Source organism: Spermophilus citellus, assembly GCF_964194105.1.
Source record: "Spermophilus citellus genome assembly, chromosome: 1".
NCBI classification, from domain to species: domain Eukaryota; kingdom Metazoa; phylum Chordata; class Mammalia; order Rodentia; family Sciuridae; genus Spermophilus; species Spermophilus citellus.
The window spans coordinates 33,708,501-33,723,474 of NC_138182.1; the positions used below are offsets into that span (position 1 = coordinate 33,708,501).

The window sequence follows — 14,974 nt, forward strand, 5'->3', positions numbered from 1 at the left end:
TGACATTTTAATCCATTCTACCAAAACCACTGTGTATAACTACCTCTTTTTTAATCATTTTGGAAAGATGGCAGCCACAATCCTTCTCACTGAGATCTGTACTTGAGGACTGAGAAGGTAGAATGTTTTCTTTTCTGGCAGGGTCTCTAAATGATTGACATAGATCTCATCACTCTCCTAGACTAGAAAAAATTGTGGAAAACCAAAGCTACTGAGCATTTCTTCAGTCAATAGCACTCTCCGAATTTTTATCACAATACATCAAACCAATCACTCCTCAAAGCCTCTTGACCTAAGGAGCTTCCTAGGTCCTTTCTTAATACATCAGTGCTGAGCCCAGCTTTCTCCTATCTAAGCTGAACATCTTGGATCACATCATACATCTTCAGTCTGACCTTACTCAATTTTACAGTCTCTCAGTTACTACTCTCCAAGGGATGGTATAATTCTGTTACACCATTACTACTCAGTCGCTTATCAGTAAGGATTCCATTCTTTGTTTTTGTTTTTTTTTTTTTTGAGAATTTTTAATATTTATTTTTAGTTCTCGGCGCGGACACAACATCTTTGTTTGTATGTGGTGCTGAGGATCGAACCCGGGCCGCACGCATGCCAGGCGAGCGCACTACCGCTTGAGCCACATCCCTAGCCCAGGAGTCCATTCTTTAAGTGAGTTTTTCTTTTTTATTTCAACCAGTCCAAGATAAAGATGACATTCACTGAGAATCAAGCCAATGTCCTTATCATTCTCAGAAAACAATTTTTTTTCTTCCTTTCCTTTGTTAACAATACACTCTTCTGTTACTTTAACTCAGTTTAGGGCATCTCTTTACTCCTGCCAGGCCTAGCCCAGGAATAAATAATTGAAAGTCTCCTGCTTGTGTAGTTCTATTCATTCTTCAGTTAGAGCCTATGATGCATTATGAATTATTTGTTCTTTATCTTTTGAGTTGCAAAATTCATCTTTTGAATCTTACAACTTAATACAGTCTTGGGTGCTCTGGTGCTCAAATGCTCTGTTTATACTTATTTATTGTTTCATTGTCTAACAATTCTTTATGTAATGTAATAAGCTTAAGAAATTCAAGAAACACTCATTTCATTCAATTTCCTTTATTGAGTAATTGTTAACAATAAAAGAGGTATAAAGTTTTGTTCCCAAGTCCAAACTGATTTTTAACTTATACCTTGAGTTTTCTGAATTACCCAATCTGAAGTAATTCTCTTTATACCTGAAAAAAAATTGTTTTATTGAAATGTTTGAGATAAAAAATATGTATTGCAAGAAGCATATGACAACATTTCAAGAGTACAAAATTAGTTGTAAAAATAACATAATTTACCAGTAAACCTACATTGTTAGAAATGTGTAAAGCTTTTGGAAGTAAAAGTATTTTCGTTGTTTGTTTGTGATATCTAAGCACCCATTTTTATAACTTAGCTTCCCATGGAGAGGTAACTGTTTGCATGCTTTTGATTTAACCATTACGTACATTCAATGATCAATCTTCTCAATGAGATAACAGCTCACCACTCTTAGATTTGAGTCACAATGAATCTAGTGACAATGATTTTCTTTGATGGATTCCCACTTTAGTCAGAACTCTTAATTTCAGGATAAAAAAGCCTATAAGGTACTATATTCCTTCAGTTCCTATCCCACAGGAGGCTAATCCCACCATTTTTCTCAAGTTTTTCATTTAGAAAACAAAACAAAACAATAAAAGAATTCAACGTGTGTTCAGAATTGTTCCATGATTTGTCTTGTGCTGATGTTTTAGTTCCCGAAGTTAAATTGGCTCTCATAGTCTTCCTTTTAAGGTCAGGTTGTTGACTTAGGGTTCTATATGTGTTGATTAGCTTTTAGATTTTCATTGAGAACGATCTTCTCTCGATCGTCTTCTAGACCCTGATTAGGAGGAAGAGGAACATACAGATGTAAAGATGATGAAACTTCACAGAAAAATAAAATCAATAAAAATAAATAAATAAATAAATAAACAAACAAACAAATAAATAGAAAGAACATGAAAAATTTTAAAAAAAGAATGATATTCTGTGCATAACATATCTAGTTAAGGTACTCTTTCTCATTGTACCAAATTTCACTTATATTATTTTCTTTTAATAATATCCTCAGTTTATAGTGATGGAACCAAGATTGTATTTTGATCAAAGGTGTAAAGAATAATAATCTGAAACTTGATTCTTTTAATTCTTTAGAAAATTTGGATGATTTGGGGTGTTTCAAAGAAATTTCTTATAAATATTTCTTTAAAAAACATTTGTGCAATCAACCCTTTAATTCCAAAACTTTAAACATTGGGAAGGCTTAAAATTGCATTAGCATAACATTTTAACTAGTGTAACTTGTTTTGATTATTAGGAAGTAATTATCTCGGGAATTCTAAACTTGTAATTCCAAGCTTGTCATTTAAGTTCCACAAGGGAAATCTTTGCTTCTTCAATGTATTGTGATGTAAGATAACCTAAGAGGAGGAATTAAAATATGCACATAAATGTAGAATTGAAAGTTATAGTGTTATGATATATTCAGATACATAAATAATTTATACATTTATATCAAAATTTTATAAATAGTTACATTAACAGTTTTCTATTCTAATTTACTTATGTCTCAAACCACAGCTTTGTCTTAGATGATATTTTTTAACAGCTTAGATCTACCTGAACTTGGCTCTGGTATTCAAACATTTTTTCTTTACTTAACTCTACTTGAGTTTACCTCAAAGGTTCAATGTCTAAACAGTTTATGTGAATATAGTTGCCTTTCTTTTAATACTTGATACACTTAGATTCGATTAATAGTGCAGGACTTGAGCAGTTCATTTCCTTATACTTATCATATAAATACTTGGGATCAAAACTTTCGAACTTTTCCCCTTAACAGAAAATAAAGTTTAATGAAGTACATCAACAATCCTTTGATATCTCTCATTCAAAACATGCCATATACACACATTACAATAGTTAATATACTGACCTTGAACTCTTTTGTTGGCTTGTAACTTTCTCACAGGTGTATCTAAAATTAAAGATTTGTATTTAGAAATAATTTGCAATTATGGGTTAAATCAGACAGGAGACCATGGTTAAATAGAAAAGTATAAAGTTTTAAATGAATATCACTTAAATACATCAATCTTTGGAGTAGTAAATTTTAATGATCCTTAGAATTTCACATTAACAACGAACAAGGAGTCATTAGTTTTCCATGTATCGTAATGAGTATTCACTAACTGCAAAACAAATTGTTTCATTTTATGCCTTTTGAGGCCACATAATGTGCCTTTTTTTTTGCCTAGAGTAAATGACTTGCATAAATGTTTTAACCATTTGTATTACACAATGATGAAATAATATATAAAGTTTAGCACCATTATCTTCCCAATGATTGCCATCTTTCTTTAAAGTCATTCCTACGTATAACAAATGTCTTTGAAAAATTCTTTTTATAGATCAACTTATGAATTAATTATTGTGAATGACCACAGTAAAACAACATTGACCTGATCACTCTAGACATATAATAATAAATAATTCAGGAAGAATATGCTAACATCCTCCCCTCCTCAATGCAACGTCAATCCACAGAACTGTAGGTATATAATCATAGAGACTCTCAAAAAATTAACTAATTGAAAATAATAAAAGCTTTCATATTAAATAATGGCAATTTATAATAATTGAAGCTATGAAATTAATAATAATAATTTGTTGTTGTTATTATTATTATTTGCATAGTTACATTGCTGTGACTTTGGAAATTTAAAGTAAGGTGAAAAATATTATCTTATTGATCATGTAACTGTTCATGGACATTAATTTTGAAAGTAACATTTTCTGGAGTTTACAAAACTCTGTGCTGAGTATTATTCTAAGAGCTTTCATATTCACTCATTTAAATGTAGGTAACATTACTATACTCATTTATAAAGAAAGAAAATAAAAAAAATATTTACAAAAACTTTGTAAATAAAGAAAGCAGAAAAGAGTCAATTAATTTAGGTTTGAATTGTAGCTCAGATTGAAGCCAGTCCCACAACATGATTCACATTCTCTACAAATGTCATAAATATTTACACATTACGTTGACAGATTCGCATTTCTCCATAGTCTGATATTCTCCTTTCATTGCTTGAGTATTCTCAGTATACAGACTTCTACCAAAATTAAGCATCAAAAATTTTATGCCTTTTTGTGAGAATATTTTTTAGTTCAGGGCTTTGATATATTTAAGAGACAAATCACACTGTGAGTACCAAAAGTATCGCTTAGCCATGTTAACAGTTATGACTTAACTGATTTGCAAGTTCATTTAATTCATCAGTATATACGATATGTTCCAAAATGTTCACATAGAAAACTCCAAGTTTTAAAATGAGACCATGGTTGGGATATGGATCAATTAGATAGACTCTGAAAAAGAAAAGCCAATCTTGCATCATGCCATCTGCATTCCTACCAATGTTTTGTAAATCAGTGCCTCTTAGAATCTAACCACAGGGGCAGTTGTGACTCCATAATGACCTGAGGGTTAGAAAAGAAAACTAGCATATCCCATTAATGTCCACATACTAGTAACTGTACTGCATATACTCTTTCTATGGGAAGACAAACCTTAGAAATATTTTGATAAGACTTATTATGTGGCATTATGGAAACATGTGTTTCTGATATAAGGATAGTTTGTATACTGAGAACTGAAAGAATCAACTTCTGGGGTAAATAGAAACAGAAATAAGAAAAAAATCCATTAATTAAAAATAGAACATCACTTTTTTTGACTTGTAGCAGTTATCTCTCCCAGATGGATCAACATTTTATAATGTATTTATAATATACTTGTTTTTAATGGACATAATAAGAAAGCCTTATTAAAAGGGGAAAATCATACTTACCTACAGTTTAACCTAAATGAATAAAAGCAATATAAACAAGGCAGCTACTAATGAATTCATTCTCTAAAAAGCACTGCCATTCTACAAAGCTGTTAACTATGTCATGAATAATAAAAAAAAAAGAATTCAATTTAGTCTTTATAATTTGTTTACCTTCAAATCCTTGTATGTTTTCATAATAGAGAGTTGTGTGTTTAGGAATAGATCGCTGAATTTCATCTTATAGGAAATTTTGGTTTAATTATGCTTAGGATATAACATAATACTCCCTGTGTTAGGAAAGGAGATCTTGTTTTTTCAGACACATATATTTCTATTAAGGGGAGATGCAATCATTGGTTGCATAAATATTTATTTTTACTACCACAAATCTGGAAGCAGGTTTCAAGAGATATGTTAAAGTGTAAAATATAGAAAAAATAACGGCCAAAAATATATGGGATAACAAGAGAATTTATATTATTCTGGCCATAGTGACATAATTTTTAAAATTATAAGCAAAAAATTAAAATAACCAGCCATCTAGATACATTTTAGATAAATATCAAACTTCAGTTACATTTCAAAATTCATAGACTATTACAAATATTATGTTTCTTTTTTTCCTTTTTTCTGACTACTTATTTCTACTACTTATTTCTCTAAAACAATTTTTGGTGTAATATTTTTTACTGTTAGCAATTGAACTATAAGTTAATTTATTCAAATACTAATGATCCAGATTATATTTTGTTAACATTTACTACTTGCTTGAATAATTACTATTTAGAGTTTCTGTGATATTTTGAATTCTTTTTTTCTTTTTCTTTTGAAAGTAAGTCCATTTAATATCATGGATGGAAAACATTACATACTCTAAGGATTAATTTCACAGGCAAAATAATTCACATTTCCAAGGTAAAGATTATCATTCAAATGTTAGAAGAAACAGATATTCATTCACAAAAATGTAGTTTTGGAAAAGATAGTTGCTAAATGAGCTCATTTTTTTGCTATATCTATGCATTTAAAAATTAATATATAACATGCCTTTTATTTATTTTATGTTATGGGGGCAGTGAATACATTTTTTGAAAATATAAAAGTCAAATTTTGGAGTAAGAGCTAGAATTTAATAACTCTTCCTCTTTTGCACACTCAGAATATCCTCACAATTATCTGAATTAAAGTTAAAAAAAATATTCATTGCTCCCCAAGCTTAATACCACAGAACTTTTTAAAGACTGTATAAACTGTAATTATTTCTTTACAATGATTACTTCAACAAAACACTTGATTTGTTGGACAACAGTTGATGTTGTCTCTTTTACCTAATTAAAAGAAAATCCAGCATGCTCAGTCTTTAAAAAGCTAAAGAACTCAAACCAGAACCTGTTACAGGGGTTAGTTGTCATCCTTTTACTAACCTCCCTGAAGCAGCCTTTTAATTTCTTCATCTTCAAATAAATGATCATCACCACCTTCAATGAATTTGGTGACCTTGGTGACCTCTGAGAGGATACATGTTTATAGCAGAAATTGGTTTATATAATGAAAAAAATAGAAGGTTTGCTATGATAAATACTGGCATCAACTCAATAAAGAATTCCAGACCAACACCTGGTTCCTTCTCAGTTTTTAGTGCTGATTTTTGGTATGCAAATTATTTTATAAAGCTGTTAAACAATAGGTAACAATCAATATGATTACTATTTATGCTTCCTTTCATATTTCTGGACGTTTTCCTTATGTTGGTATGGAAGTTGAACAACAGAATGAGGAAGAGTTGAAAAAATGTACAAGGCCTTAAAGACGATTTTAGATGTGGAACAAACAGCTGAGCACAACATCCTTATTTTTTAGCTATAACTGACCTTCTTGCAACAATTTATTCAGAGCTCCCACTGTTTCTCCACCTCCAGTAGAAATCCTAGTGTATTTTATTTCAGGACCTAAAGGAAAGACAATAGACAGGGTAGAAAAACTTCTGTAAAGAACTTAAGAGTTTGTGGGTCTGTGTTGTAATTGTTCTGTTCTGTCATTAAAGTGTGAAAAAGACATAAACATTATATAAAGAAACCTTATTTACAAAAACAATAGATAATCCTTACTTGCTGCTTATTTGTATGAATAAATACTATTAGAATATCTGATTTTAGAATTTTAGGTTAATTCATAAGTGGGAGGCTGATACAAAGGTTTACTAACGTTATCAATCAAATTTTTATATAAAATTGCATAGATTTTGGTATTAGATGTATAGATAATAAGATTAATGTAAACTCAAAGAGGAAAGTTTTTGATTCTAATATTCAATACCTCGTTAACAAACAGAAAAACAGAGATAATATGCTATATAACATATGTGCAATGCACATCATAGCACATCTTATACACTTGTCCACAAATTACCAATTCAGAGTAATACATGTATCATACATTTAGAATAATGTTATTTTTCCTAAAAGTGAAATAAAGTACTTCAGTAGTTATCAGGAAAGTTGACTTAGTCACTTTGTTTTTATAATGATTCTTGTGGAGATTTTAGGATTAACTATCATTTTGATCTTTATAATATCAGCATAGTTCTATGTATGCAATTTAAAATTACCTGTAATTATTCTTTCTTCACGGGTCTGTTTTTCAGTTATTTCCACAGGCACTCCATCAATTATTTTGGTGTACGTTTTAATAACTGGCTCTGAACATAGAGGGAAAATACATTTCATTTATCTTTATATGGTGTCTATACTTTCATAAGGTTGACATTTTAATAATGTAATGTATTTCTCTGAAAATTACCATTTAAGTTTTAATCCTAGTCATTGTTAGAGCATCTCAATAGTAAATTAAAATCAATGTAAGTCTAAAAGGCAATAATTGTCCTGAGTCTTGGATTAGGCGGAGGACCAACTGGCAGGCAACCTTGCCATCACGGAAATGGTAACCCTATGATAAATCCTAGTAATGGTTTATTAGCAGAGTCTTAAACAATGACCATTTTCTTCCATTTCTAAGTCCAACATGTCTTTTTGAATTGACACTATTGTAGTCATTAGATCGCATTACATTTCATAATCATCACTTACAAATGCAGAAGTAATAGTAGTTTTCAGTGGGCCTAGTAACTTAATAGTTGAATTAATTTCAATAGGATCCACTCAAAGGTAAACTGTTGACTAAATTGTAGCTTTGAAAATGGTTCCCCCAATTTATATAAAATAAACACTAAAAAGAAAACTTTATGGGTTCAACATTTCTAAACCAACACTATTTCCAAATAAACACAAGGATGCTACCCACACACTAGGAAAAACACATAGCAACACACCTCCATGGATGACTTCAGTTATGGTTTCACCTTCTTTAAGCACTCTGAATTCAGGTTCACCTTCAACGTGGATCTTTGTCATTGCAGGTCCTGAGACATCATTTTAGGAGACAAATTATTATGTTAAAACAGTCCTTTAGATTTCCCAGAACAGGAAAAGTATTCCAACATTTGGTGTTACTCAGACATCAAAGTGTTTCAGGCTTTGTGAAATCAGTTCTAAACATTTCCCATTGTCTTCAGATCAGACAATATTTATGAAAACAGATGGCACATTCTACGGGTGTGCTACTACAATTACTTTCATCTGCTTTAGTATTTAAAGTGATGTATAAATCTGATTCAATTATAGCTGTATATATGTGTCTATACTTCGTGAATCATACAGAATGTAAAAATTTGAATCTCTGTAATGATGCCTAGTTTAGATCTGACATTACCATACTGACATTATCTTTACTTACTAAAATATTTTATTTAAGTCTCTAATCACTGAAGACCTTAATTTTTTGATCTTTTGAGCATAGGACTGAGCATAAGAAAATTGCCTATACTTACCTTTAAAGTGGTGAGTTTCAGGCTTTATGGAAAAATGGATTTGAGTACTCAATTTGTATATTAGACTAATAAAAAATTAACTAATTAATAATTAATAATTAAATAGTCCTTCAAATGCAAAAGTTAAAGTGTTGCATTTGACTTGCAAAATGATTTTGCTCCCAGAGAAAATCATTTTGAATGTTAGAAAGCTTATTACTATATTAGTTAATCAAGATTATTTAAGAGGCATAAGAAACTCAAGTTCAGTACATTTAACTCATACTGTAACACCCTTCAATAGTCAGATGAGGCTATATTTGCATATCTTTTAGTGGATTTGCTTGTTTGGAAATTGTCAATGTATATCAAAACCCAGAATTAAACAGAATAATCTAAAATAATGAAAACAGAAGTATAGGTCTTTCAAAAGTAAATATTCAAGCCATGATATTTTATCTGTGAGGGCAATGAATATTGAATTTAACACATAAGATCAGATTTTTAAGGTGTAATAACTTCAAAAAGAAAATATGCCTAAGAAGTTTAAGAAAAACAAATGAGTTAATAAAATATCTAAATTGATTTTTTTTAGAAAAGCCAAAGTGAAATTTCAGGAATATCCTCTATTGTTAAGCTCCATGATGGCAGAAATTTGACCAAAAAATTTTTTTTAAGTTATTCATAGCATCTAGGAGATTACCCAGTACACTGGATATTTAATAACTGTCTGTCAAATTGAATTTCAGTTGACTTATTCTTAATTCTAAAATTTGGCTTGTTACTTTTAAAAAAAATCTTGAAATTTTGTCCTGAGTCTAATGTATTTAATAAGAACTCAAAATTCATCAGTGAATCAATAAAAGATAGGAAACAGATGACAGTAGCACTCTTAGAAACTGGACAATTAGAAATGGCAGCTAAGATGAATGTTCCCTTCATTGTGCTATGTAAGAAGTACAACTTCCAAATCTTTGAATTGAAGAGTTATTAATGAATAGGCTACATGACCCTCTTTCATCCATATCCTTTTTAAAGGAAGAACCCTGGTAGAATTGACACACCTCTCTATCTCTAGCTGGAGAAAGAATAATGGGATAGAATACAGAGAACAAAGAATGGGAGGGTAAATGGGTTGAATGAAGAAGCCTGAAAGAACACAAAGGAATCCTTGAAATAAGAACAATGGCACATGTGATCCATTTCAGTTACAGAATCTGTATGTAAAGTTCTAAAAAAAGTTTAGGGATTCTAATTTTTAAAAACAGTGGTATTATCTAGCATCATTTGGTCATCTTCCATTTAAATGATCAAGAAATATTTTTCCACAAAATTCCTGTGACTTAATTTCTTGTTAAGACTTTAAATCTTCATCAACATAAAAAAACAAGAAAACAATGATAAGCATAATATTTAAAAGAAAAATATCAGCACAGATTTCAGAGCATAAGTTAACTTTGGGTCTCAAGAATGAATACTAATGTAGACTACTATTCGGCTGAGAAATCAAGTCTTTACATATCTTCTCAATGGCTATGTTTTCAGTCATGGGTCATTTTGAAAGGAACAGGCAAATGTATTTTCAAAGTCACCATCTCAATCCACAGAATGAAAATAAATACCAAAATCAAAGATAACTAAAATAAAAATTTTCCTGATACTCAATTAGATATAATTGGTTCCTTTATTGAAGACTGTATCTTTCTTACAGAAAAGAAGATAGGCAGGTCTATTCTTTGTGACAAGTAACCATATTAAGATGTAAAAGCAGGGGAATAAATTCTTTAAATTTGATCCTTGGAGATAATTAAAATATATGAAATGAAGGTAATCTCTAAGATGTTGAAGTTCACTTACATAGACAGTAAGGATAAAAAGAAAAGTGACTGTTTTTTTTTTAAGCCTAAAACATAAGAATAGAATCTATCTATCTATCTATCTATCTATCTATCTATCTATCTATCTATATTTTTAAGTTCAAGACTGGAATTTAGGATTCTAAGATTTGACTGTGTCAATATGCTACTCATCTGTTTCAGGTGTGATGTACTACCTGCCTAGTTGTAACTTTAAAAGCTTTCATTAATGCACACCTTTATGTTCAGGTTGCTGAATGAAATTACTGTAAGTTTTTGGACAAGCTTCCTGTAATGGTACAAAAAAGATCATGTGGAGAGACTGGAGAAAGAACTTCAAAAAGAGTTCATCTCTGAAAGAGTCTACCTACAGATTAGAAGTCTCAAGATTTATTTGTTTATAGTAAGTTTCTGGGTACTCGTGCTAATGCAACACCAATTAAATTAAAACTAAATCAAATACAAGCAAATGTACTGAAAGTTTTAGGAATGCTCCATCTACTTTGCTAAATAATTTGCACTCCACATTCTGCAATTACATGAGCAAGCCATTGGTATAGAAATATTTAGCATGTTAGTTTCAAAAAAGAATGTAGATACATTCATAGAAATCAGTATATTATGATTTTTTGAAATAAAAGGAACCACATATAGCATTTATTTTTTACCTTCAGTTTTGATAATAGGCTGAAGACTGCCTTGAATCACTTTAATTTTTGGTTCCACAACTTTGGTTATAATTTTAGTTGCTGAAAGTATAGAAAGTGGAATATGAATGATGTTTACATAAAAACAACCTGAATGAAGTTGTTCTTTTCCTTTTGGGGTAATCAGTTTATATGGTGATAATTAGATATGGTAATGTGTTCAGGCAGTCAAATACAGGTAATATTCATGGTTCATAATTAATATCTTCTCATGTCCAGATGTTGAACTCTGAAGTCCAGTGACTTGGATGTGTTCCAGTGAAATAAATGCTCACTAAATGAGGAACTCTATCTAGAAATCTATAATTTTGAACTGCACCACTAATGCTCTTTACCTTCTTTTGTACTTCTTGAAAATATTGGCTGCATAGCAACAGAAGACAAATAAACATAATTAATTTCATGCAACTCATAATACCTTAAATTGCATTGTTGGATTTTTTTCTCAATAAACAGAAGAAAAATTGAGAGGAGAAATATCTTAAAGTGTTTTTCATGCATTTGATAACAGCAACATTTAAAGAAAAATACAAAAAAATAGTTTAGAATATTTAAGATAAGAACACATTTCAGCCAGCCAGACAGAGGTCTATGCAACAAATATGATATGGTCAGCATGAAATCAGAGGAGAAAATGCCTTTAATTTTTTATTTCATCATAACCATTATTTTTTTTTAATTTAAAGGTATACATTTTAAATATATTATCTACCCAAGTGAGATAAGAATGTATAAAGTTAATTTAAAATCTCAGTCAACAATTTGGTTGACTTTGGCTATTCAAGTTAACTGGAAATGTGTCTCTGGAGTTATACAACCAGAGCTATTGGCCTTTTTCATTTTTACTTAGAAGGCTTAAAAGATGATTGCATAGGGTAATGGACTGTTCTAAAGGTAACAATCATAACATGGTGTTGACATATTAGAGTGGAGATGTTAGCAAAATTTGAGTTTCTATTACAATCTCATCTGCTATTTCTGAAATGTTTTTTTGTGTCAACATTTATATCAATGTAAGCCACCTCAATAGGAACAGTGTATGTTTAATCATATTCTGTCTTGACATACCAAATTATAAGCTCTAAGGTATATCAAATTTGTGCTCAATTACTGATTCCACAAGTTGTCCTGCTATAGAGGAACCTTTCCATGAAGGCCAAATATGCACAGATTTCTGCTGCTACTATCAAAGTGGATTAATTACTTTTACCTTAAATCTTTAATATCATAGTAGGGAGTTTGAGGTTTAGTTTGAAGATTTTGTTCATATTTTTGTTTCAATTTTGCTTTCTTAAGACTTAAATAGTTTTGACAGATTTGGCTAAGGATTTACTGATTTTTGTCTTCTCCACTTCAAATGTTCTATATTTGACAACTTATAACAAATAACATTTCCCCCATACAATTAAAAATGTACTATATTTTGGGGTCAAGAATAGTAAACAGGAAGGAGATTAAAGAAATTTCAGAGACAAGTCAACAGATGAACATAAAAGTAAGACCTTTGGTTTAATTAGTTTTACTTCTATTTGAAAATGCTTCTTAATAACAAGAAAGAGCAAAAATCCAATATTGAAAGGTAAATCTCAGTTTTTTCAAGCCTTCTAAGTAGACTGTCAAGAGTCATTAAACTTGTTTAATTTTGTAATATGTGGTTTATACACTATGAGTGAGAACACAGTGCAGTAGCTAGTAATTTTGGTTCATTATAAACAAAATATTGCCCTGACATATGGAAAGTGGTGGAACAGACATGGACAAAGTAGAAAAGATACAGGACCATCATACAGGTACATGTCTTTGGTGGAGAAATAAAACATGTCTGATGAATAGAGCTCATAAGGATTCTTGTTTGTTATAAAATATTTTTTAATGAAATTGTATACTTCCAGTATGGAATTTCTACCATGCTGAATGATGACTGTGCTAATTAAATCCTTAAGACAGTGCTGAGCTGGTCTGATGCTGGGATTGCATGTTATCATCACAGAATTTAAACCAGTAAGAACAGCAGACATTTTGTTTTGCTCCTTACTTTGGCTTTGTGATTACGTTACTGTACATCTGAAGAGAAAAGTACTTCTTTAAATAAATGGATGTTCATGATATGAAACAGATGTTCTAGCCAGAATAAATGTGGGAACTGAAATAAAGTTTTAACTATGTTTATACTTTTGAGTATTCAGTGGTAGAGCCAAAACAAAATGAAAAAGAGTCTCTGCTTTGAAAGCTATAAGGAAAGAAAGAAAAAAGACAATGGAAGAAAAAGTTACAAGAAGTTAATATTCAATGGACATCATTTATGAAATTGAAATATCCTTTGCCATTTTTAAGTAGTAGAGGCTTAATTTTGATAATCTGGTAGTGTCAGGGATAAATGAACCTGGAATCTCGAAACCTGAGATTCAGATTTTGTGTACCTTCGCCCAGTTTTGGATGGGGAGAGATTTTGAACCATCATCTCATGAGCTTTAGGATTCTTTGGCATGCTTCCACTCTGTCTGTAGGTAACTCAGGGCTAAAGGGTGGAATGAGCATGTCCTTTAGCAATCCTGTTTCTCTGTCCACACAGCTGAATTTTCAAATAGCACCAGAGCTCTTACTGGCTATCTTTTTCTTTTGAATATCTTTCTTTTCTTTTCTTTTCTTTTCTTTTCTTTCTTTCTTTCTTTCTTTCTTTCTTTCTTTCTTTCTTTCTTTCTTTCTTTCTTTCTTTCTTTCTTTCTTTCTTTCTAAGGAATTCAGTCTCTGCCATGCTAGTATTTTATTTTACAGTCTTTCTCATCTCCTATCATTCCTGTTTTCCCCATAAATGGGAAAGTGCTTCATTGACATTAAAAAGGTAAGCCTGAGAGGCCTCTCCCAGACTTCAAGCCCTGTTTCAAGTAGAATGAGAGTTGTCATTGTTTAGAATTCAAAATACCAGATTATCAATAGTCTTTATAAATACAAAGAGACAATTTTTTTCATCTTGGAACTTATATGCAGTCAATACTCATCACATACTTACTATAGACAGTCATGGGGATTTCTTTGAAGGTACTGCCACGAACAAACTGAAAATAAACGATTATATTCAGTAACATAAAATATGGTAGTTGCATTAAAAAAAACATTGTACCACTTTAATTCTTGCTCAAGAAAAATAGTGAAGCTGTCCCTACACTTAATAGAAAGGAAATCCTTTCATAGTTCCTTGTTGTCATGTCAGAGACATAAAAAATAATTGGGTTTGTCACTCAGAGTTTTAAAATTATAGAATAATTAGTCCAAAGTTAAATATGTTTATTAAATATTATTAGATGCTTTCTGCTACTTTAAGCCCAGAAAAACAAAGGGGCAAAATACTCTTTTGCCTTTGATCTGTGATTACTGACAATGTTTTATAAGTAATTTCTTTATTTTTTCATTATATTTAGTAGCAAGAATATTTGATATATAAACATTTCATTTATATGTATATGTCTTATCTTCCCAATTAGACTGTAAACTTTTTGAATTAACAGCATATGATTCAACTTAGTATTTTTCAGGACATTTAAGACACTAATTTTTTCCCAAATAGCTTTGAATAGATATTTATTGATCCAAACTATGAAGAGATTGTTGCTTTTTTATAGGATGGCTTGTGGTACATAAGCA

General features: G+C 30.5%; 1 protein-coding gene across 1 annotated transcript in view; it reads right to left on the reverse strand.

Moving 5' to 3' along the window:
• Positions 1 to 1,101: 1,101 nt before the first annotated feature.
• POSTN (periostin) overlaps positions 1,102 to 14,974 on the reverse strand; it is a gene marked incomplete at its 5' end in the record, with an annotated part of 32,821 nt that continues 18,948 nt past the window's right edge. Inside the window, 8 exon segments of the mRNA XM_081307859.1 lie at positions 1,102 to 1,909; positions 3,005 to 3,046; positions 6,329 to 6,412; positions 6,776 to 6,853; positions 7,513 to 7,602; positions 8,233 to 8,322; positions 11,294 to 11,374; positions 14,343 to 14,388. Coding sequence (XP_081163985.1) covers positions 1,872 to 1,909; positions 3,005 to 3,046; positions 6,329 to 6,412; positions 6,776 to 6,853; positions 7,513 to 7,602; positions 8,233 to 8,322; positions 11,294 to 11,374; positions 14,343 to 14,388 — 549 coding nt within the window. The 3' untranslated portion in view covers positions 1,102 to 1,871.